This window comes from Urocitellus parryii, chromosome 5 (assembly GCF_045843805.1).
Source record: "Urocitellus parryii isolate mUroPar1 chromosome 5, mUroPar1.hap1, whole genome shotgun sequence".
Taxonomy (NCBI): Eukaryota; Metazoa; Chordata; class Mammalia; order Rodentia; family Sciuridae; genus Urocitellus; species Urocitellus parryii.
The window spans coordinates 56,601,359-56,625,811 of record NC_135535.1 but is presented as its reverse complement, the minus strand read 5'-3'; the positions used below and the strand labels follow the sequence as shown (position 1 = coordinate 56,625,811).

The following is a 24,453-nucleotide window of genomic DNA, read 5'->3' as shown; positions in this document are numbered from 1 at the left end:
TTTTAAGTGTGTTGAAAACCAGAAAAATTACTATGGTATAAATGGGGCGTGGCATCAAAATGACATGTTTTATTAAATGTAATGTGCAAAATAAAATGAAGTGACCTCTATTTAAAAAAAGGTACAAGACAGGAATTATTTAAAAGGCTTTAGTACTCATTTTCAATAAAAAGAATTCTGGCATTATAAAAATACATAAAATAGTTGTGGATTTATACCATTAATTTACATAAGGTTTTTTTGCATAAAACAAAGTTATAAAATACTTTAAAAGGTATTTTTATATGAAAGTTACTCCCAGTATAAAATTTTTATAACTTTTTGTAATTTTGGTTCATCTGTATAAATAAGGCATTCTGTCCTTTTAAAATTCATAACTCCATTTAAAAACATAGGATTCTTTCTCTTTTAAATAAAAGTCCACTTGAGGTAGTATGTTAAAGCTTTTCTTTGGTCCCATTCAGTCTATGTGTCCAAGTCATAAGACTGAAAATTTGGAGTCCTGTAGTTTTCTAAGGTCTGTTTATAAGTACAAGTGTGATTTTCTTCCTGAAAATCTGTCCTTTCTTTCTCTTCCTCTGACTCACAATCCAAGTCAGGGGAAGAAGGAGCTTTCAAGCAAAAGGTTCTGGGCTGAAAATCCGATGGCTGTCCAAAGCTTGAAAAGGCATCTAGGTGAGGTCTCCTCAAAGGCTTTCCAAATGTACCTGAAAGAAAAACATCCCTTGAGCTCGCAGGTACTTTACTAGCATGTAAATCAACATGATACACAGCAAATAAAGAAGCATCTTGCTGCATCAACACGAATAAGCTCTGTATACATTCCACATTTTGCTACTTAGGAGTTTGTACATCTGTGTTATGGACAGATATAAGAATACATTAACATATAATGCAGAAGATGACATCAAAATTCCTTCTTATTTATATCCACTGAACAAGTGCATCTACTCTTTACCATTTTTCATGGCCTGTAGTAATATTAATTATTGCACAACAAAGTGCCCGAAGTATGCCAACACGCATTCCCCCAGATCCTCCCTTCAGTACTGAAGAGCCCGCAATCTCTACACAAGTCACACGGATAGTAACGCACAAGCTAACTGTGCCTGAATATAGAAAGTTTCTTTTAAAATAACCCTGTGCCTTACCCTTTCTTCATTTTCATTTTTCCAAGAGGGAGAATAAACAATCACACCATGACAAAACACATAAATTTCTTAAAAGCTGTGTAAAATAAAATTCTACGTTTTTCAACAACAAAACAAAAAACACCAAGGCGAGTTGTGGCTCATTTTCCCACAGTGCTCCTTTCAGTGAAAAGAGGATCTCAGTTCTTTCGTACCATTGTTCCCATGCACTGGACCAAAAAATCCACAAGCTTCTCTTGGTGCCAGCCAATGTCTACCACCACCAGCTTGGGCATTCAGGCTGGATGGCCTCCTTTGCCAAAGGTAGTTCAGCTTGTCTGACTAAGCAGCTGTTGCTAGGTAGGATGCTGTTTTCCACCCCTCTTCCGTGGGTTCAGTTAGGAGCCACCAGACATACCAAACCGCAATCATGCAGAGCACACAGCTCCACCCCAAAAGCTGCCAGAGCCCAAAACCACTTTTTCCACATGGCTGACAAGCTCAGCTCCTAAGTCATTCCCTAAACTCTTGTCTTCTAGATGCCACACACAGAGTTACCCAGAAAGCTCCCAAGTCTTAGTTATAGATTAAATACAGAATCAAGTACCATCCCCACCTCTGACTCTACATTTAGAAACATTTATACTAGCTCTTTGGATATCATGGTAACATCATTAAGGAAAAAAAAAAAAACCACGCTGACATCCAAGCTCTTGCTACATGCAACTTGGAGCCTGGGTTGGAAACTAGGCATCTAATAATTTAATAAACTTACCCATGAAAGAATTACTTGAAGTCACTGACGCTGGCTCTGGATTTGTACTAAAATCTAAAGAGGACTTGTTCAGACACACGTTTTTCATCGCAGGCCCTTCATTCTGAGAGTAGCCGGAGTGAATGACCTTCCTCATGTGAGAAGGCCACCCTAGGTTACTGAAGCTCCGCTCACAGGGTTCTTCTGAGGAATGCGAACACGGGTAGCACTCCTTTTTCTTTATGTAACCAGGCTCATAGTGGTCCATTAAAGCTGTTCTTGGGTCTGGACTGCAACCTTTTTAATTGGGCACGCATATCAGAAGGAGATATAGTTAGTGCTTCTAGAAATCTTTCTAGGAAACAGAAGAAATAAGGATGAATGCCACACACCTGCATGATAGGCTTCAAAGGGATCTGGGCCATACACGTTCCCCTTCAAATATACAGGGCCTGAAGATCCCAAAAAGGGACAGAGGAACGGATCTGTGGCAGCTTCCACGTCAGCTTCACTGCTGTTGTCAATGTGGCAGGTCCCTTTAAAACACAAATCCAAGTCACTGAGTCAATTTTACTCCACAGTGTCATTCAAGGTTTTCTCCAATTTTAGTATTTTACATACTTTAAGATAGAAATTTGGAGAGAACATGATATAAAAGAAAACCTGCATAAATGTATAGATCCCCCCTCATTTTCCCCAATTTATTGAAGCCTATGGATTATACTCAAGTAATTTTGGGGCAGCTCACTGAAAGAGGGTCCAATTGGCACTGAATAGGGCATCTGGTTTCTAAGGGGAACTGATCTGTGTTTGGATCCTGCAGCCAAAGCACTAAAGGTTTAAACCACATCCTACAAAATATCACAGATGACCAGAACCAGGGATTGGCATTTGATTCATGACCTCTTAGCGCCCAGCTCAAAGATGAGGCCTGGCAAAAAAAAAAAAAAAAAAAAAAAAAAAAAATCACTTATAGGCAGTTGAACTAACAGCACAAAAAATGATATGTCAGTTAGTTAAAGATACAGAAGTCCAAGGATAAACAACAATGTCAAGGCTTAGGTTGTCATGATAGGTCACATGCCTGGGAGGCAGAAAGTGAGGGCTTAGAAGGTGGGTGAGGGTCTGAGAGAGAAGCAGACACGCAGAGTGACCCAGCAATGTTGGGCTTCTAGACCGCCCTTGGAACAGACCCATCTCCTGGCTGCATCTGGGCAGCTTGACATTGTGCTCCAATTCTGTCCTTCAGGTTTTCATACATGTCTCTTTAATTAACCTCATTATATTTGATGAGTTTGGGGCTCTGCTTTTTGCTACCAAATGGGTCTAGCCAGAATATTCATGCCCAGATATTCTTTTATCTCTACAGCGCTAGTACCAACTTGCCAAGCGCCCTGTTATGCTTTATGTAATTGTTTGTCTCACCACTGACTAAACTGAAAAATTGAAAACAAATACTCTTCCCTCCTGACTAGGAAGTCTGGCATAGAGCAAATACTCAATAAATGCTTGTGGTTAAAAAAAATGGTAAAATGTTTGAAATAACATCAATGATTCCACTTGCTGAGTCCTTGGTCTGTGCCAAGCACTGTGTAGTTTTCCATTTTCACAACCACCTCGCCAGTGAGGACTGTCACTGCCCAACCTACATATGGAACAGGTATGTGCCAAGACTGCTCCTGTACCATCCTGCCTCCACCACTACCCTCAAAAACACGGAGCACCTAAAACAAGGGTCAGAATAGATATCTCTAACAGAAGGAATTTAAATCATTTGACTTTGGAGACTATGTATGAAACTATTTAAGAAAAAGAACATTCAGGGCCAAATATAAAGAAATATTATACTGCATGGAGGAATTAAATTTTGCTTAACCTGCCTGTCTCCTTATATTGCCAGAAACAATAATTATTTTCTAGTATTTAAGAGAAGAATATAAAACCATATAATTTCAGTTTTGCTAGTGATCTTAGACCACGTCCTAAATATCAGTGTTTCAATTTCTTATAAAAGTTAACATTACAGATGAGCCTCCTACCATATGATTTCAAACAACTACAGTCATGGTTATTTTACACACTCACCAGAACTGTCATGTTGTGGTAGGAAAAACCCACCTCCTGACGAAGTGACAAACTGGTGGTGGCTTCCACTTTCTGAAGAGATGTACCCGTCCTGTCTGTCGGCTAACGTTCCCTGAGATGACAAATAACTAGGGATATCTGCTGGCAAGTTGGTCTCATCTGTAAAAAAAAAAAACAAAAAACAGCATTCTGTCAACCAAAAATGAATGTCATTGTCCCCCAGGCTTTCCAGATGAACAGGAGATACTACTGCTTTAGTCACTCCACAAATGAAGTAAGGGAAGATCAACTCTGGTAAAACTATCCAGATGTGTGGTATTCAGGAGACGCAAAGGAGGGCTTTTGGGCTCTGGGAAACATAAGCTGATGTTCTAGTTTATCACCTACTGGACGCAACTCCAAATTTCAAAACAAATATATAAAAAGATAAAAGGCTCAAGAATTTTCATAGGACAGTAACTAAATCTTTGAATGATACTTGATTTGATATCTCAGTTTGCACAAATTAGTCAAGATGGCCCCTTCCTGACTCACAATTACAATCCCAGTGAATTCCCTTTACAGTCCCCTTGACAAAAATGCTGTAAAGGGGAATCCTGGGAAGTCTAGGGTCACTCGTGGCTCTCCACCACCGTCCTGTGAGACTATTTCACTCTGATTTAGATTTTATCTCACAGCCACCAGGATAGTCTAATGAGGTTTTAATAAAAAGTATTAATCTTTAAATGTTAGCTTTATTCCAGGCTGAGTGTTATTTTTAATTAACAATATTTCTGCAGCTTGAAACGAATGAGTCACCCTTCTGAAATGGGCTCAGACTATAAGACACACAATCTAGAAAAAAATGACTGCAGAACCACAAACACGTGACCACGGCATCCCGCGCCACACTTCTGCTGACGCACCTGTGTTGGTAATGCTGCAGTCCTCGTTCCTCCGCCGGGTGTGGTATATGATGACCACCCACACCAGCGACGTGCCCACCACACAGCAAACCACAGCTATGATCACCACGCCCACGGTGGCCCAGCCGTCCTCATCCAAAGACGGGGCGGTCATCTGAGGAGAGTCGCAGGTGGGAGTGGGGATCACACTCAGGCGCACGTTGCCCCTCTCAGTGCCAAGGGTATTGGACATTTCACACGTGTATTTTCCAGCATCGCTGACATCAGAGTCCACGATAATCAGCAGCTGATTGCCTGCTGCAAAAAAGTGTCTTTCGGTCACCACCAAAGGGCTGTCATCTTTGGTCCAGTTCAGTCTGGGCGGAGGGCTACCGCCAGCGATGCACTGCAGCACGGCCGTCTCGCCCTTGGTTACCGTTCGGTCTAACAGAGGCCGCAAGAAGGATGGCGTTTCTGAAAGGGCAAGTTACGGTTTTAATTTCCTAAATGAAATCTGGTTCCCATATCACGACAACTAGCATTTTTATTCAAATTGCAGCCTAAAATCTTGAGCTCCCCAAAGAGGCTGGACATATCTCTTAAAGAGCCTAAAAACAATGCAACCTTTGGATATTTGTTACTCTGTTTTCATTTACTCCTAACACCAGGTAAGGAAGATAATTACTACTTTCAGCTCAACCTCCTTCCTTCTTGCCAAGGTTAGAAAACGGGTAGTGGCGGGGAGTTGATAAAATAGTTTTTAAAAATAGAAAAAAATATATGAAAATAATTTGAAGAACTAGAGTGTGTTGGCAGATTTATAAAAAACAAAAAACAAAACAACTCCAGAATGCTTATATTCTTAAGGTGAAACTTTGTATTGTCAAATGCGCTTAGGTCTAAATTAAAATTCTAAAAATGATTTACTTTTATTATTTGATATCTTAATAGGTTACTTTAACTTTTTCAAAGATATGTTATTACTATAAATGTAATCACAATTGTAAGAAGCATTTGTTTAGGTAAAAGATTAAACAAGAACCTTGGTTTCTAGAGTGGTATGGGAGGATGAGAAGGGAGAACAGGTCCTTCCCAATATGTTCATACATTTATCTTTTGTTCTTTATAGTGTTAAAAGACTGTGGAGAATATGCAACATGCCCAGTAGAAGGCAGCAATCCTGACAAAAATGAAATATGTCAAAGCTTTTACTTGTTCCCTCTCCTAGAGATAGAAAAATTCACCTCCTGGGCCATTGATGTAGAGGTGCAAAGCTCTGCTGGTTTCACAGCTTCGGGGAAGCCCTTTTTTCTTTCTAGCAACAGACAGTGCCCTATGATTTTCTTCCCACCAAGGCTCTGGTGTGAGCCCATAATATTTGCAGGACTGACACAAACTGCAGAGTGGCCAGGAATCCTCTTACCCAGCACAGTCAGAGTTGCATTTGCAGAAATGCTTCCTGCACTGTTCTGAGCTGTGCAGCTGTACACCCCAATGTCCTCTATCTTCACGTCTACGATGAAGAACACGTCGTCCTCGGGCATCACGTGCATGCGTCTCTCCCTGGCGGCAGGAAAGTCAGTACCTCCGTCCTTCTGCCAGGCTATCTGAGGAGTGGGGTGTCCCACGGCTGCGCACTCCAAGCGTGCCATGGCCCCGGCTCGGATGGTGAGGTCCATGGGGGTTTTGGTGAATGAGGGAAGCACTGAAATCAAAAGGCAGCGCAGGCATGAGTGTCAGGGCCTTGGGAAGGTCTGCCTGCATCCACCCCGATTCCTTCGTATTCCAAATGCCCCTGACAAAGGTAGGAAAGGCTTAGTGCTGACTTCAGGACAGGGAAACTGAGACAGATGCAGTAACCTGCTCAGGATGACACAGGGATAGAAGTGAGGGAGTCAGGATGAAAGACAGGTCATGTGATCCTCAAAGTGAAGGGCTCCCTGCTGTAATTCTGGCCACTTTTAGTTTAATCAATAACTAAGATCTTCAGCAAGTCAACTGATCTCTTTCTACTATGACTATTCATTTCATCTAGTTTTTAAAATTTTTTCTTAAGTCCATCTTAGAGGCCCTAACATTTTAAGACTTTAGATATGTTCTATACTATGATTTTAATTCAAAATATTCTATGTGCCAGGCCTCAATAATTATTTGTTGAATGAACGTGTTAATGAATCACACAAAAAGCTTCTGTCATGCAGATACTAAAAGTTAAATGATAAAGTGGTAAGGGTCCTCTTATAAAACTATGCCTGGGGTTGGGGTTGTGGCTCAGCGGTAGAGAACTTGCCTAGCATATGTGAGGCACTGGGTTTGATCCTCAGCACCACATAAAAATAAAATAAAAGTTAGTGTGTCCACCTACAACTAAAAAAAAAAATATATATATATATATATATATATATATATATATACACACACACACACACACACACACACACATATATATAAACACACACACCCATATATATGTATATGTGTACATATATATATCTGTATGCCTAAAACACATAGGAAATAGTGATATAACTTTATTAATAATAGCTGACATTAACTGTATTTATAGGTACTAACTAGATTCTAATGCATTCTGCTAAGTACTTTATACACAATATTTTATTTAGTGATCATAATATCTATGAGGTGGGCACTATTATCCTTAATTAGAAGACTGGAAACAGAGGTACAGAGAGGTTGAGTAATTTGCTGAAAGCAACACAGCTTTAGCCTGGAGTGTCAGGATTCACATTCAGATCTCTGAGTTAAAGGCAGTGTGTTTTGATGATACACTTGGTGGCCTCTCCAATCAGGGTGGTAGATTGTGAACTGCCACACACCAAAACATGTCTGCTACATTTCTGAGTCTGATTCATCCTATCATATTGAGTGAGGTGTCAACAGTGTAATAACTGCTGGCTTAGATAGAAATAATTGAGAATCTTAATTTTGTGGAGTAAGAGGTAGGGAAAGGAAGAGTTAGGTGGGAAACTATGAGACAGGAAAGACAGGGTTAGGAATGAGAGAGGGAGAAAGAAAACCATGTGTTTTCTGTTTCTACAAGTTGTCTTCCAATGCAAAAAGGAAAAGTAGGATTACATACTATTCACTGTAAGCTTGGCTTTGACAGAGTAGGAGGAACCAAAGTGATTGGAGATGACACACTGGTATTTCCCTTCGCTAGCAAATTCCACATTGCGCAGCCGAAGAATGGTGGTGTATTCCATCACCTCACCACCCTGGGCCCGGAGGTGTGCATAATTTTCCATCTCAGCATCGTGCAGTAGTTCATTGTCTTTTTTCCAGGCGAAAGTCATTGGGGAATCACTGCTGCTGGCAGCTGAACAGATAAAACTCAGATTGGAGCCTTTTATTGCTGACTGCGTTTCTGGCTGAACCGTGATCTGGGGTTTGGGAAAATCATCTGTTTGAAATGGAGAGGAGGAAACAACAATGTGAAGGCTCCAGAGTCTGAACACTGTTCAAACCTGAGCACCAAGGAGTGCAAAACCAACAGCATCTTAGGCTCAACCTTTGTGTGTGTTTTACAGACAGCCCAGCAGATGCGGCTGAAGCAATAGCCTGGGACAATGTTTGTAAAGCAATCTACTCATGTCACCTGAAGACAGACTGATCTGCCCACTGTGGTTACCTGGGAAAAGACTGCTGTCTTGAAAATACCAGAAAACCCAGTTTTTTCCAGATGCCTTGTGCTTTGTATAAATGTAAGAAGAAAGCAGTTAAGAAGTCACAAGGGAAATGAGACAATATTTAAAACTAAGCAATGTGGTAGGATCACAATGGTTGACAGCAATTAAGTGATTCTTTCTAAAGAGCCAGCAGAGAGGATTTTCAATGTTCCCACCACCAAGAACTGGTGCCTGTCTGAGGTGACAGATACACGTCACCCTGATCATGAACTATAATTTGTCCTGTATTCTCCACAAATAAGGAACAGCAAAATTAGGAAAGCAAATGTCAATCGTAATAATCAGTATCACCAAAGAGAGTAATTAACACCCCATCTACCAAAAACAGAGCCAATATTAAAAACAAATGATTTAGGTAGAGCCAAAAAAAAAAAAACAAACAGAAAAAGAAAAGAAAATCCTGTAGTAAATGAGAAGCATCTCCAAGTCTAACAGTGAGACACTAGTTCTGGCCTGGAGTTCAGAGCAGCCAATCAATCACGCTGCTGTGCTACCCTGTCAAAGCTACATTATAATTAGAGCTGAGCAAGTCTTTCATTCTAAGCCGTTATTTTTAGTTCTCTGTTACTTTTTGGAAAAGTCACCTTTTTTGAACTTCAGTTTCTCAGAGATGGAATAAACCCAGAAGGAAACTGATCTCCCAATATGTATTATTTGGGTGATCTGAAATAAATAACCTTTTATGTGTGTGAATGAAGCATGGAGGATACCCTGATAAAGCCAGTGCTGCCAATTTTCAATGCTATTCTGCATGTTGTTTTCCTAGAATTCTCATCTGATAAAACAGGGTTCAGACTCATAATAATGTATAGGTTAATGTATAGGTATTTGTTTCAAACTAATAAGGAGCTTATTCTTAAGATTAAAGAGCTGAGAAATAAGGAACATGGGAAAGGAGTAACTCAGGCCTTTACAGATGAATGCCAAAAGCTTATTTGGATCCAAGAGCTATATCAGAGATTTTATTTCCAGAAACTACTGATACTATTTAATGCTGCAACCAAATACATATATATATATATATATTGTAGGCAAAGCAGTGTTGAGTAGATATGTAAATGCTAGTGTAAAATATGGTTCTGAAGTATCTTCACACACATGCTTAAATTTAAGCAAATTTGGACTGCATGTTTTATACACACATTTATTTTTATAAAGATTTCCCTAGTAGCTAACAGTGAACAGCAGTATAGTGTTATATAGTAGATAGAATACTACATCAGAGATGGAAACCTTAGTTTTTAATTGCAATCTGCTACTGACTAGCAATGTGAACTTTGGATAAGCAGACTTGTAATGCAGCTATTCTCAAGTGCTAGAACAATGGACCTTAAAATCATTTACCATGAATTCAAATTTGCTATTACTTGTAATGCTTTACTCACCAACAGTTAATTTTAAAGCACCCTATAAATCCTTAGCTACAAATTTTTCTCTTTTCTACAAGTTTTACAATAAACCCTAGAGTTGAGAAGAGCAGAAAGCAGTTAAGAAACTTCTAGGCTCCTGGTCTATCTTTGAATGCTACTATCAGGAACTGAAATTTCTCCCATGTTCTCCATAATGAGGAACAGCAAAATTAAGAATGCAAACACCAATCATAATAATCAGTGTCACCAAAGACAGTAACAGCCATCTACCAAAAACAGAGCCAATATGAAAAAGCAGTAACAGAGCCTTCACTTCATAGACGCAGAGACTAAAAAGGGCTGGGACTATCATTCAGTGCTCTAAGATCCAATTTCATTCCCTTTCTACCAAACTACCCTGATGCCAAAACAAAGATGAAGAAATTTTAGAAAACTCTCTTTCCCATCTGTAAAATCAGAATAATCAGCCAACTAAAGATCCATTTTCGTTAACCTCAGCAGAAATAAAAAGCTTTATTAAGAGAATGCAAATCTATTCAGAACCATTATTTGAACAAATGGGAAGGAAAAAAAAGAATGAATAAAAATCAAGGGCAATATTTATACTCACCACACACAAAGCCATCTGGGCTAACAGCAAAAATACTTCTTCCTTTTAGCAGCTGAGGATGGGCGCAACTGGCATTTACAAAGCTCTGAAAGTTGTTCTCTGCCACCCACTGTGGGAGCCATTTTAGTTGGCAATCACACAAAAGACTTGATGTATTTAGATGCCTGAGGAGAGTAATTACATTCAATTTGTTTTGTATGAAATGCAGATTTCTACAAGTAAATTACATTCAAGTAAATATTAACAAAGCAATGAATTTGGAAACCAAATACATATATCCCATTTATAAATATCCCATAGTCTATCTTAAAATGCAAGTTTACCTATCCTGTTTTTTCTTTTTTCCTGTCCCTATTCTTATTGTCTGACTGAAGCAGAAGTGCTGATGTATCGAAATTCCTTACTACTAAAACACTGCTGCTATATTTAAGCACCATACTCCATTTGGTACCACAAATTTAAGTTGCAAATTCAAAACAGAAAGAAAAAGAAATTCCTCATTGCAACAAAGAAAGCAAAAAATCAATTCCTTTTCCAGCATAAAAATGAAGTCACGTTAGGAAAGTGCTAGTCACTTTATAGACACATCAGCTGGGATGACACATCACAGGACAGCTGTCCTTGCTATGATTTACTTGAGGCTCTTGGAAGGAAAAGAAAAGCTTACAGTTGTTGAAGTTTCTTCATTTGTGAAAATGCATTTCCTTGTAATGACATAATCGCGTTGTCACTCAGGTCTCTGAAAGAACCAAATCAAACACATCATGGTCATTTTGGGTCATCAGGCAAAACACCGCCCATCCCATTCACCAAGCAAATCCTCTATACTGAAATGCAAGAAGGGGGTGATCCTAGAAGAATCTATTACAAAGCATGGGACTGAGGAAGAGGATGTGTGTGTTATAAGCCTCTGTGATGGTAAGAGGTACTTTCTGTCACCACCAGGTTATTTGGCTCCTAAGGGCCTGAGATGTTCTGCTATATTATTTTATTGTACTTTTCATTATTCTAATTAGTAACCAGAATTTTTTAAATACACAAAACTCCTAATAATTATGTGTTCTAAAACCATCATTTAGAGAACATTTTCTATGACCTGTACTTTGTTTAGTGATGCACGCATATTATTGTTTTCAATTCCAGAATAACTCAGAAGAGGGAGGCATTGCCCCCACCAGCCCAATTCTGCCAAACACAGCTCACTCACATAAGAGCAGTAAGCTATTCAGACAAGATGTACTTGTTAAAACAAACACTCCAGGTAGGACATTCAAAACATAAAGAGAATCTTCTGGGCTGATTTTATTTTTAACTAGCACTTATAAATAGTTTGAATTAACATATCGGCCACAATGATTGCTACTGTTTTTCTTTACGGAGGTCAGAGTATACAGAAGGCATTTTGAATGAGACCAGTGGCAAAAGAAGACAAAGAAACAAGGTGCCAGACATGGCTAGGGAAAGAGGCTGGGAGAGTCAAAGAAGGTTAAAGAAAATTGAAGCAGAGGTTAATACTTCACTGATCCACTAATTCCACTTTCCCAGAAATGGAATGGGCCAAATGACAAACCCTTTTGGCTAGTTTTCCTTTGAAAATAATCTGTTTCAATAAGTTCAGCAATACTAGCCCAACCTTCCAGAACTCCGCTTTGCAGAATCATTCTTCTACAGTTTTCTCTGCTGCACTGGCAGCAGGGCTAGCAATCCAAATCTCTCTCAAATTAACTGGTAGAGTCAAAAAATGACTACAAGGTGGCGTAGAGATAACACTGAAATCTCTGCTTTTTACATATGGTCCTAATGGGTATATAAGCCAAATGCATATTTTAAACAACTTATTTTGTTCAAGTTCATAGATATTAAAAATTTTGGTTATAAGCATTTCTTAATAGACACATTATATATTATGTTACCATTTTACTGTACAATTGTAAAACGTATATACCCCTGGGTATGAGCAGTTGGTGGGTTCAGTTAGTAATAACACAGTGTACAGGCAGGTTTGGATTCCTCTCAACACCAGCCAGCTTTTCTTTCCTCATGGCTGAAAATTCTGAACCCCTAAATCTTATTTCAAAAATGTGTGCTGGGAGGTTCCTGAAGAGAGGTAGAGATTAGGCAGGCAAAGGAAGAGGGAGGCCAGGACTCCATGAAGGAGGAGAGAGCCCTGCCTTGAGTCCTACCCTTGCCAGTTGCTAAGTTATAGGTCAATAATGAAGGAGAATGAGGAATGGGGAGATGGCTACACATTTTATACTAAACAAAACCAACAAAAATATTCTGAACATGTGTTAAGATCTCCGACGCTATTCTTGGGGATTAAGGAGAACTGGGTTTTTGCTCTTCAAAATGCAGTTCATAGTCTTAATTGTCCAGTGGAATTAATGAACTTCTAGGACTTCTGTTGAACTTAAAGATAATAGGAGCTACTGAATAATATTCTCATAAGGGTTGAATGAGACCATATACAAATACATCTCACCATGTCCAGCATGCATTAAGCACATAATAGGTAGTTTTTTTTTTTTTTAAATTAAATGTATCATTACTTAAGAAAAGTGAAGAAAATCCAAGAATGAAGTAGAGCAATGTCCTTAAATGTATAGGAAAACACAGACATGCACACCAGCAGACAGATCAATAGGCAAGCAAATAGGCAGGTAGAAAGATAGATATATAAACACATTTGTGGTCCTGGGAGAATGACAACAAAATTGCACTCTAGTTTGTTTTATCTTTCAAGAAACACCTCAGACTACCTTTAAGGTAACTTAATTCCATCTACTCACAGATGTTCTAAAGCATCCAGGCCAGTGAAGGCTTTTTTGGTAATAGACCGGATCCGGTTCCCCTGGAGTATTCTGGGAGGGTGGGTAGGCAGGAATAATCGAGAACAGAACAGTTAATTACAAAAAGCCACTCTGTTGGTGGAACTCTCATAAAAACAATTGGCTCTTTCAATCATTTGTGAGCAAGTATATTTTCATCAATTCAAGGATATATCTTAAAAACTATATCCATTGTATAATATGATTGTCAAAGCATTCAACACTAAAGCTAAAAATAAGAAGTTACTCTGATGGTGACATTAAAGCACTGCTCTTTGGTCTTTTTAGGAATAGGAAGGAACTTTATTTTAAGGAAATTCTTTCAGATAAAGCACACAATAGTGGAAGTTTTCTTCTTCCCCTCCTCATAGTTGGCTTAAAACAAATTTTGGCCATCTGTAAGAACGTTTTATGGCTAAATGTGTTTTCATTCTGTATTTTGGGGACCTTCTGCAGTATTAATCACTGGATCACTTTGTTTGAAAATTCATGTGAGTAGAATGTAACACATAGGGTTTAAATGTTCACGTTAGTGTTATGGTTTGGCCATGAGATATCCTCTGAATTGCTCAGGTGGCAGTGCAGTGATGTTCACAGGTGAAATGAGTGGATCTTTATCAGTGGATCAATCTGCTTGACGGATTAATAATTTGAATACTGGGTAAAAACTGTAGGCAGGTCACCAAGAGAGTGCGCTTGGGGATTAAACCCTATCCCTGGCTCCTTCGCTCCTGCATGCCCTCTGTTTCCTGATTGCTATGAGCTGGGCAGCACTCCTCCACCACTCTATTCCTCCATGATGCTCTGCATCTTCTCAGGCCCAGAGCAATGGATTTGGCCACCCATAGACTCAATCTCTGAAACCATGCACCCCAAATAATCTTTCCCTACTCTGAATTGCTCGTCAGGTTATTTTGCTCACAGCAATAAAAAGCTGACAACAGTAAGTATGCCTACTTTTACCCAATGATAATTCCCAAAGTCTAAGCAGTGAAAATAATTAAAAATGTAGTTATATATTAGTAGACATTGAGATCAATTGTACACCTTAAATGTTAAATTTTTTTCCCCTTTTATCCAAGGAACAAAAGCTAATTATTATATACACATCTTGTAGAACACTCATTTGGGGGAAATGATACAGGGTAGCAACAGGATTATACATCAACTTATAATCTCTTTACAGTGTTAATTTGTGGAACTGACTTCAATTAAGACAAAAAATTTAAGTCAAAGACTGAGCCAAATTATGAGGCAAATAATACTCACAGGCGTCTCAGTTTGTCAAGCCCAGAGAAAGCACCATTCATGTCTTCAATAGTCCATGAAATCTCATTGTTCTTCAGGTCCCTAATTAAAAAGAGCATTATCTTTAGAGAGATGCTTCAGAAACCCAAGATCACCACCCAGGTGGCATGCCATTTGTAACAAACTCCTCATAATTCCCCCTATCATCTCCACCCCTTTCAAAATCATAAACTCTTCGCTTCCCAAGGCACCTCTCATAGTCTATACTCTTCCCTCAAACTACATCTTAAGTTTCTGCCCCAAATCCAGATAGCTGACTCTGGCCTTGTTAATTCCTGTATCAAGATGACTAAATTCTGAAGACTTGAAGAGTCTGAAAACTGCATTAAACTTTAAAACCACAGTTCCAACCACACAAGCAGGAGTTCGCCAAAGCATACAGCGTCTTTCAATTATGTAATGCTTCAAACAGGGAACAGAGCACAAATTTCTGACAGCGCAAAAATCAAAAGACCATTGCACAATGTTAAATTAATATCTGAGAGATTTTTCAAAGGTCAATTAATTCAACTCTCTTTTCTTTCACTTAGGACAGCGATCAGGTTGTAGATGTAACTGGCAAGAGAAGCAGGCATCATCCTCCACTGCCCTTTGTCTCTCTTTTTGCTCTGGGTAATTTTTAATCTGCATTTAATAAAGAAAAGTTAGTGGATTTAAAACTGTGTCCCTCTTTGGCAGTTATCAACTTCCTGGAGATCCTGAGACGGCTAACCATAATCACCCAAAAAAATCTGATCACTGTCCTTTGAATCCCTTTATGAAACACATGTGGATAAAATGGATCCATTTTAATCAAACTGTTCTGGGAAAGATTAAGATGCTACTTTTGAGGCTGTACACACTTCCTTGACAACAAAGGAAATCTGCTGGGAGAAAAGTGGGCGAATTTAGGAACCAATTAGGTCCATGTACCGAAAGCAGAAAGTGTAACTTACAAAGTCTTTAAACTGGAAAGCCCCCGGAAGGCACAGTCAGCGATGTAGCTGACTTTGTTGTTCCCAATGTGCAATGTGTTTAGTAGGCTGAGGCCAAGGAAGCTTGAATCATCTAACCTCGATAAGTGGTTGAAAGTTAGGTCCCTATAAAGAAAAAAGGAATTTTAGAAAACGGCTTTGACTTTTCCATTCAACATGACGATTTGCTTCCTGACGGACAGGTAATAAATGTAACTATGATAATCCTTATTTTAAAATCTGACCTCAACAATACTCAGGGTAAACATTATTTTTATTCCCAATAATTAAAAAAAACAACAAAATAACCATGATTGCTTTTGCCCATGCACCAGGAAACAGCAGAGTTGGCTTCAACTTATCACAACAATAAATATAAGGACGAGGTTGCATGTGAAAAAAAAAAAAAATCTGTCACCTTGGAAACTTTGTTATGAAAATTTCACAGATCAGTGGTAAGAAGCTCATGCTCTGGCATGATCCCTGCTCTCAAACCTGAGAATAAAAGGCAACTCACAGCTCACTGAGTTTCTGGCAGAACTCCCAGGCATCAGGGCTGATCCTGTTGATGGCATTCTGGCTGAGATGAAGTTCCTGCAGCATCAGCAAGCCATAAAGCCAGCCTTTGGTAATCTCTGTTAGGTTGTTGTGGTCCAGCTGCCTACATTTATAAGAAGAATCAAAGGCAGAATCCAAAGCTCATTATTGAGTCTCTTCTAAGGGGACAAATGATTCCATCCGAGGACACATTCCTATTATTTAATAGATATTTAGCTCTTGCTATCAGAAGATATTGGCAGAAAATACTCTAAAATCTTTCTTATAAGTTTTATGTGCTTAGGAATTTTCAACCAGATTACCTGAAACAAAACTCAATAGTAAATTATAAATAAGATTGTGCACTATGAGATTTTAACACAGTATTTCAAGTGGGAACTACTGGGTGTTCTACCTTCTTGCTCGCTGAGTGGGAACTGTGGGAACCCACACTTACAAGATTTCCATGTTGCTGAGGCCCCAAAAAGCTCCATCCATAAGTTTTGTTACTCCGTTCCTTTGCATTTTCAGAGACCTCAGAGCACTAAGCCCTTGGAATGAGAGTCCATCTACATTTTTGATCTTGTTTCGGTTCAGTTCACTGCATTGGATATGACAAATTAAACAGTTAGCTTATATGACAATTAAATTCTGGAGGGAGTAATAAAATGTGTCATTACTACAATATATTTAACCCAGTCAGTGTTAAATTACATAGAACGTTTTAAACTTCTAAACATTTTTATTGAGAAGAATTTCAGTTTATTAGCAGTGAGTGAATTTCTGTCTGAAATATGTGATGTATTTTTGGAATAATAAAATATTGAAACCAGACTGCACTTGAGTTTCTAAACCACAGTCCACTCAGCATAGAAGCATATCAATTAATATTTGTTTTTAAATGATCCAGAATGAGGACATTAAACATTCCACTAAAACGTGAGGTCTTTTCAGGATCAGAGCCTTCAAGAGTATCCTGCTCCGTCTGCTTACAAAACTGGTTACTCTCTTCCCTGACTTTTTAGGTTTAATTATTTCTTTTAAGGCTGTATGGAGTTCTCAATCTTGGCTGCACACTGGAACCACCTGGGGAGTTTTAAAAGTTACTGAAGCCTGGCTCTTACTCCCAGAGGTTTTAATGTAATTGGTCTAGGGCGTGGCCTGGGTGCTGGGATTTTTAAAAGCTCCCCAAGTCTCTGTAATGTGCAGCCAAGGCTGAAAACCACTACTGCAGGAGCCTGTTCACAGATCATTCTCCCATTATTAACAAGACAGTTCTTTACAGCCTCTTAAGCTATCGGGGCCTCCTGGAGTTGTCGGCATTATTCTCATAAACTGCAGCTGTTGGGAGCCCCATGATTTCTTTGGTGCCACAATGGCACCTTTGTAAGGAGGCCATTCAATGATAACACTGTTCCCTCCTTCAGTATCAATCTACAGTGTCTTGTCAGGCAGCAGCTGGTAGTGGGTGATGACTAAGGATCCTCCCAATTCAAAGATTCAACAACCCCAGCTCTCAGAGGAAAGGTGGCCATGTGCTTGCTTCAAAATGCCTTTTACCAGAGTGTGAAGTTTGGAATACAGACATCAGGATTTGGAGGAGGTGAGGGAAACAGTATCCAAGAGGACACTGGACTTACAGGTGTTGCAGCTGGGGCAGTTTAAACATCTTGGGTGGGATAGTTGAGATTCGGTTCCTGTTGAGCTTCAACACCAAGAGTGTGTTGGCCAAATTGTCAAAATACCCAGGTTCCATGGATGTGACTCGGTTGCTGTTGATGTACCTGTTGAACGTTTGAGGATGAGCTGCTCTTTCTGGTTTCTCTGGGAGTTTAAGTGCATGCAACCACCGTGCATTATAAAGAATCTCCAGAGAGCCTAACATTCAATGGATATTTACAATAATTACCCTTAGGTCCTTGTGGACAAATGTTGAGGTGAAGATTCATACACATGGGCTGGGGGGTATAGCTCAGGGGGTAAATGCATGCATGGCATTTGTGAAGTCTTGGGTTCAATCCCAACACTCAAATCCATAAGCAAATAACAAGAATATCACATGTATTGCTGGGAAAAGAGTGGGAGGCTTGAATGTTACAAAAATCTGTTAAGATAAGCCTCTACTTTTGTGACATTCATTTATTAATTAAAACACAGCAAGCCAGGCACAGTGGCACAAGCCTATAATCCCAGCAGCTTGGGAGGCTGAGGCAGGAGGATCGCAAGTTCAAAGCCAACCTCAGCAACTTGTGAAACCCTGTCTCAAAATAAAATATAAAAAGGACTGGGGATGTGGCTTAGTGTTTAAGTGGCCCTGGATTTAATCCCCAGTACCAAAATAAATAAACAAACAAACAAACCCCCTAAAAAAAACAATAACAAAAACACAAAACAAAATGGAAAAAAAAACCAGCAAAGTTTAACTTTGATTTTTTTTAGAGAAATATTTTAACACAATTTTTTATATAGTCAAAGATAATCCCAAAGTGTCAGAATAAAATGGAGATTGAGGTTACCACAAATCTCAAATCAATAAGAAAGTTATATTTTTTGATCCATCAGTAGTTAGGCAGTGTTTGTTGTATCTTTTTTTTTTTCATTATAACATGATATTTTCATTGGAGATAAAAACTTTTGGTAGAAAAAACTTCACTTACAGATATTTGAGTTGAAGGGGTGGAAATGCAGTTTTAAGTTCCGAAATATTGTTGCTGCTTAGATCCAAAGTTTCAAGGGACTGAAATTGTTTCAGATGTTCAGGTAATATCTCTGCAATCCTATTTCCAGCTCTGGAATTAAAAGACAGCACAGATAACTGGTTTAATGGTACAAAAAAATGAAAGGAGAAAAATATTTCCTATTCCTGCTGAACAAAGAAGAATCTTCTCTGTTCCTAACTTGTTCTTAAAAAATATGCAACGGTGATTAAAACAGTACTTTTGAAAGTTAAGCAGTAATTCCACAACCACTTTAATTTATTCACTGAATCTTATATCATATTAGAACATATGAAATACATTCCTATAAGTCTGATACTATTTGGCAGTAGCTGTCTAAGCACTATCCACTTAAGACAACATGCTATTTTTCAAAATAGTTCTTCCTCATCTTCTTACATGGTAAGGGAAAGTCCTAGTATCAAGAGGGATATAAGCACTGATGAAATTATTTCTCATTTCTTCTTCCTGATTTATAATCTAATTCTTCTCTTGCCAAGTACCCACACTACAGGTGCCAATGAACTTCAAATACTCACGAGAATGGGGCTTTTTTAAAAACCATTCTGGAAAGATTTTTTTTTTCCTTTTAGCAACAGCAAGTTTCAATGCATTGCCAAAGTTTCAATGCCAGTAGAGATGCTCCAGGGCTTTCAATACTTTCAATAAAAATATTATGTAAGATCATACTAGTCTAATCCCTGGGCAGTTAGGTTAAGACAGGTTTGACATTAACAGTCTAAACCAAGATGCACAACCCAGGAGCCACTAGTCACATATGGCTCTTTAAATTTTAGTCAATTAAATGTTAGAATTTAGTTCCTTGGTTACAGTAGGCAGTAGCTACCAAATGGGACAAAACACACAGTTCTGTCCCACCATCGTGGACAGTTCTGATAATGTTACTAGACTTTACATGGCGGGAAAAACAGGAAAACAAACCAATAAAATAAAAAGAGGCCAAGTCAAACTTCTTAAAAGGACATCAATACTACCGGTCCCAAAGGGAAATTCAGCTAAGTGGCAATTTTGTTAGAAAACAGGAATCGAACAGACATGCAAGTCATCTCCACTGCCATGTTAGATCAGGTAGCTTGGTCTTTTTAGACCATCATCTGGGGGGGGGGGGGATTAACATATCAAAGCAGAAAAGTTGGGAAGATAAGAGCCCTCCTACAAATCATGAGAAGGTCTTCTCTTTACAACCCAAGGAATGGTGAAACTATCTGTATGTTGTAGGCAGAGCTGTTACAAAGATCACACCTTGTATTTCTTTGGTCTGCAGTTAATCTTTACTTAACAAGAAAACTTAGAAGATATATCTCATATCTGTATCTCCTTTATCAATAGCTGGATTCTATAACACTCTGAGTTTATTAAGTTCTTCTGTATTAGTAGATATCTCAGGCATCTCCCAACCTCAGAAGTTTCCTGAGTTAGGTATAGCACTTATTTATATTCACCAAATCCTATACTGCATTCTGACATAGTATGTCCATAACTGGTCTTCTTTGCCATATTGCAAGTTTATTAGAAGCAGACATATATCTTTATCTCTACCCTGGAATGTGTATGAAATCTAGCTTGTTGAGCAAAGAATAGGGGTAAAGCCCTATGCCAAACACTTCTCATATACTATGCTATTTAATCATAAAATAATTTCTCTGATAGAGATATAATAGATGGTTTTAAAATTAAAAAATCAGGGCTTTTCATGTAACAAGCTGAGTATTTCTAAGCCATCTCAGAGCATAAGTCTAAATTGGTCCCAAAGCAATTCCTGAAGGCTTGTCTCAAAGAATTCAGAGTATCAAAGATATTTTGGCAATTAAATTCTTACTGGAGATGTACCTTCAGAAAGATCTAAAATGCTTCACCTTGCAAAACTGCTCAACAGAAGTTGAAGCCAGAAGGCTTGAAGTGAACATAGGACTCCACCTGGTTCACCAAGCCTTCACCGTGCCAACACTCACAAATGCCCTAGAACAGGACCGCTCCCGTTTACACTTGACCCTCTGGAGTTAGAAGGTTGTATTCCTGATTATGTGCAAATGTCAGGCGCTGTTTTCTCCACAATAAAGAACAATAAGGAGGAGAAAACAGGCCCTAAGTTATGTATTTAAAAAAAAAACTAACACAACTTCTCAAAATATTGCTAAACCCCACAGCAAATGACTTTTATGTCATTTTTGATCTTTAAAAATCCAAGCCAACAGAGAATTTAACTCCATTTTTTAAAAAGTAATCCTATACAAGCCTAGAAAATACATATTTTAAGAGCTGAACTTGGCAATTAACAACAAAGTTAAAAACAAAAAGTATTAGCAGTTCTGTGTACAAATCACAAATTAGCAAACCCCTCAGATTCCCATAAAGTCTTCCAGAATTTGTTTAGAATCAAGTCAGCCATGACCTCTGATTTTGACCATTTCCCACATCTGGATTCGCCAGTGCGTAAACTCCTTGATCTAGTTGTGAGGTAAAGGGTAATGCAAGAAAGACAATTAGTCAATTTCTAGGTCCCGGAGATGGAATCAATCCAAGGGACAAGCCACAGGCCTTCAGGGTCAGGGTGTGTGGGTTAAACAAAACCACACTTTTGGGGCACACAAATTTTTTCTAAAATACATAAACCAATGTTTGCATTATCAGGATGTCCTCCCACCAAGAGTGCAGTAACCCTGAAATGTCCAAGTGCCCCTTCTCTTCAGACCTTGCTCTGTCCCTAGCTACATCTCCTTTCATAAATCTGCATCTGGTTTTGGCCCCCAGGCTGTCTGGGTCTAGTATAGCTACACTTACACAGTATTTAAAAACAACAGAAAGAAAACACTTAGCCAGAGATTTTTGCAATAAATGGAGCAAATTAGGGTTTCAGGGGAGGGAGAGCGAGACTCACAGGTGTCTATCACCCTGGTCAAACAAGGCTACAAGATAACAGACCATACAATCTTTGGTTTATATATTCGTTTGTTTATAAGGCAATTATGAACAAGGTATTAAAACTGCCAATTACTTGAGTGACGAATAAAATTTTCCTTGCAGTAAAAGTATACCCCAGCCAAAGCCAGCAATTTCCTGAACTGCACACCTCCTAAATTGCAGTGTGAAAGTGCTCAGTTATAGATGGAGCATGCACAGTACAGTCTTTGTCAGCTCTGCGCCCCAGCACAAAAATCCCTTACAACTGCCAGGATAATAGCCCCTGTATCACAAAAATTTAAATCTGTCCTAATGGAACTGAATTAAATCCAAATGCCAGTTTCTTATTAGCACTTAAAGTAACTGGCAAATAACCACCTGATATGTACCAGTTTAAAACACAAAACAAACCCCCTCCTAAAAAAAACTTGCTTTATATCATGAAAGAAAGGTAAAAAAGCAAGGTTACAGTTTAAAAAAATTAGATTAAAAAAAAAATCTCTATCATCTGAAACTTCCAAAATAAGTTTATATCACAGAGTGGGTCAAAAAGCCACTTCTAGGAGACAAAGATTCAATTCAGCTCCAGCTTTCATTTTTCTTCAAATATGGATAAATGCCAAAGTTGATCCACATAGTAAAAAGCATTGCAGTTAATTAATATTTTTGGCAGGATGTGTGCAACACCTGAACAAAAATAAAACTGTGTCAATACTTTTTCTGTTATTTAAGCCACGTAGAAATGCCATCTTTCCATTGTTCAAAAAATCAGAACATGGTACTATAAGCACTGAAAGGTGCTTTAGGTTCATGCAAACCCACCTAAGAGACTAGAAATATGTTGGTCTTCTCTGTTTAGAGTACAGGGAGTTCCACAGTCAAATCATTACTGAGATGAAGTATAATTAATCCCTGTGGACAAACAGAACTGGGGGCATGGTTGTGGGGGGAGGCAGAAGGTTCCTTCAGGCTTCTAAGACCACGGGAAAAAGAGGAGTCCCAGATATTTCAGCCTTGGCTTCTTAGGTTCAATAATAATGGCTTCATTCTGTTGCCAATTCCATTTTTTGACCAGCTTTGCCAAATACCTTTTTAAAATGCGGAGGCAGATGTGGGTACCCCACTGCTGTCTGATGATGTAGGGCTACAGGGAGACCTATCCATTAACCAGGATGGAGATGCCTTGACCTCACCAAGCCTGAAGTCTAGGGGAGAGAACAGGCAAACAGGAGAGGTCAATAGTGGGGTAAGCGCTGTGAAAGGAAGAGGGAGCAGAACAAGTAGAGAGGGCAGACTCCTCAAGAGCAGTGGGAAGAGTGAGGGTGGGCATGGGTCACAAAACTTGCCAGGGGAACTATGCTAAGACCTGAAGGATGAGGGGTTAGCTTGGCGGCAGTGAAAGTGAAGCGAGGCGTCTTCTCTTTGAGGAAATGAAAAAATAAAAGTCTCGATGGCTGGAGTTTGGAGTTTGGAGATACTGGAGAAATATGAAGCTCAAGAATGAGTTGGCAGAGAAGAGAAGAAAGAGTAGATCAAGCAGGGCCCTGGAAACCATGTCAGGCATTTAGCCTCTATCTCAAGATCAGCTGTGAGGAGAAGCCAAAGCATTTCTAATAGTGGGGTCACATGTGCTACACAGTGGCTGCTCTGGCAGTCATGGGTATGAAGACTGGATGAAGGGCAGACAAGAACAGGCGCAGGGGCACCATGTAGGAGGCTCCTAATTTTTGTGTGTTTTTTGGGTCAGGGGATTGAACCCAGAGGTGCTTTAACCACTGGGCCACATCCCTAGCCCTTAATATTTATTTTTTATTTTGAGATAAGGCCTCGCTAAGTTGCTTACAGCCTCACTAAATTGTTAAGGCTGGCTTTGAACTTGTGATCCTCCTGAGGAGGCTCCTAACTTGATGTGGTGGACACAGAGACTATGCTAGCACCAGAGTGGTGGCCTAACTAGACACAGGCTCTGGGGTGGGGACCACTCTTCCACTTTCCTGAGCTCTTATCCCCTGCACATAGGCCTAGTTTTTTTTTTGTTTTTGTTTTTGTTTTTTGTTTTTTTAAGATCTGTAGCTCTGTTCTTGAGACTAAGGTCCAGAGTTGCCATTAACTCTATTCTTTACCATTGTGTTCTACATTTTTAGTTGTTTCTGTTGTTTTGGTTTGAGGCCTTCTAAGGCATGTGGGGCAGACTAGCATCTCCCTCTTGCTCAGGTATGAGATGCTACTGATCAGACCAGCCCAATTCCAGCATTAGGAAAATGAATTGTGTTATTCTCACATATTACAAATGCGCTCATTTCACTAGCTCTGAATGCAAACCTGGACTAAACTAATAAAGGTAAAATATAACTGAAGAAGTTAGTAACAGGACCACTTTTTGACTCACTGTAATCATCAGGAAGCAGAAGTGTCTCAAAAGCACTTGTACAGACTTAAGTGAATATAAATAAATAGTGCTATTTTATTTCTGAAGTTTAAAAGGAGACCCCCCAGGGGGAGATAGTTTTTGTTGGTGAGGAAGCAGAATATCAGATTTTTTCACACTGGATTTTCTGAATCAATCAAGCTCTAGCTTCTTGATGACAGTTTCAACAGTCTCCCACCTATTGCACAGACAGCTCAAGGTCTTGCAGTTGTGAGGTGTA

General features: G+C 39.1%; 1 protein-coding gene across 1 annotated transcript in view; it reads right to left on the bottom strand.

Moving 5' to 3' along the window:
• Window positions 1–212: 212 nt before the first annotated feature.
• Window positions 213–24,453, bottom strand: part of Lrig3 (leucine rich repeats and immunoglobulin like domains 3) — a 45,021-nt gene continuing 20,780 nt past the window's right edge. The window contains exons 4-19 of the mRNA XM_077798627.1: window positions 18,824–18,955; window positions 17,807–17,950; window positions 16,624–16,767; window positions 16,147–16,290; window positions 15,612–15,755; window positions 14,638–14,718; window positions 13,330–13,401; window positions 11,208–11,279; window positions 10,541–10,704; window positions 7,954–8,274; window positions 6,277–6,558; window positions 4,875–5,327; window positions 3,970–4,128; window positions 2,277–2,420; window positions 1,906–2,181; window positions 213–707 (exon numbers count right to left, since the gene is read on the bottom strand). Of these exons, the coding sequence (XP_077654753.1) occupies window positions 466–707; window positions 1,906–2,181; window positions 2,277–2,420; window positions 3,970–4,128; window positions 4,875–5,327; window positions 6,277–6,558; window positions 7,954–8,274; window positions 10,541–10,704; window positions 11,208–11,279; window positions 13,330–13,401; window positions 14,638–14,718; window positions 15,612–15,755; window positions 16,147–16,290; window positions 16,624–16,767; window positions 17,807–17,950; window positions 18,824–18,955 (2,974 nt within the window). The 3' untranslated portion in view covers window positions 213–465. The remainder of the gene's footprint in view (window positions 708–1,905; window positions 2,182–2,276; window positions 2,421–3,969; window positions 4,129–4,874; window positions 5,328–6,276; window positions 6,559–7,953; window positions 8,275–10,540; window positions 10,705–11,207; window positions 11,280–13,329; window positions 13,402–14,637; window positions 14,719–15,611; window positions 15,756–16,146; window positions 16,291–16,623; window positions 16,768–17,806; window positions 17,951–18,823; window positions 18,956–24,453) is intronic.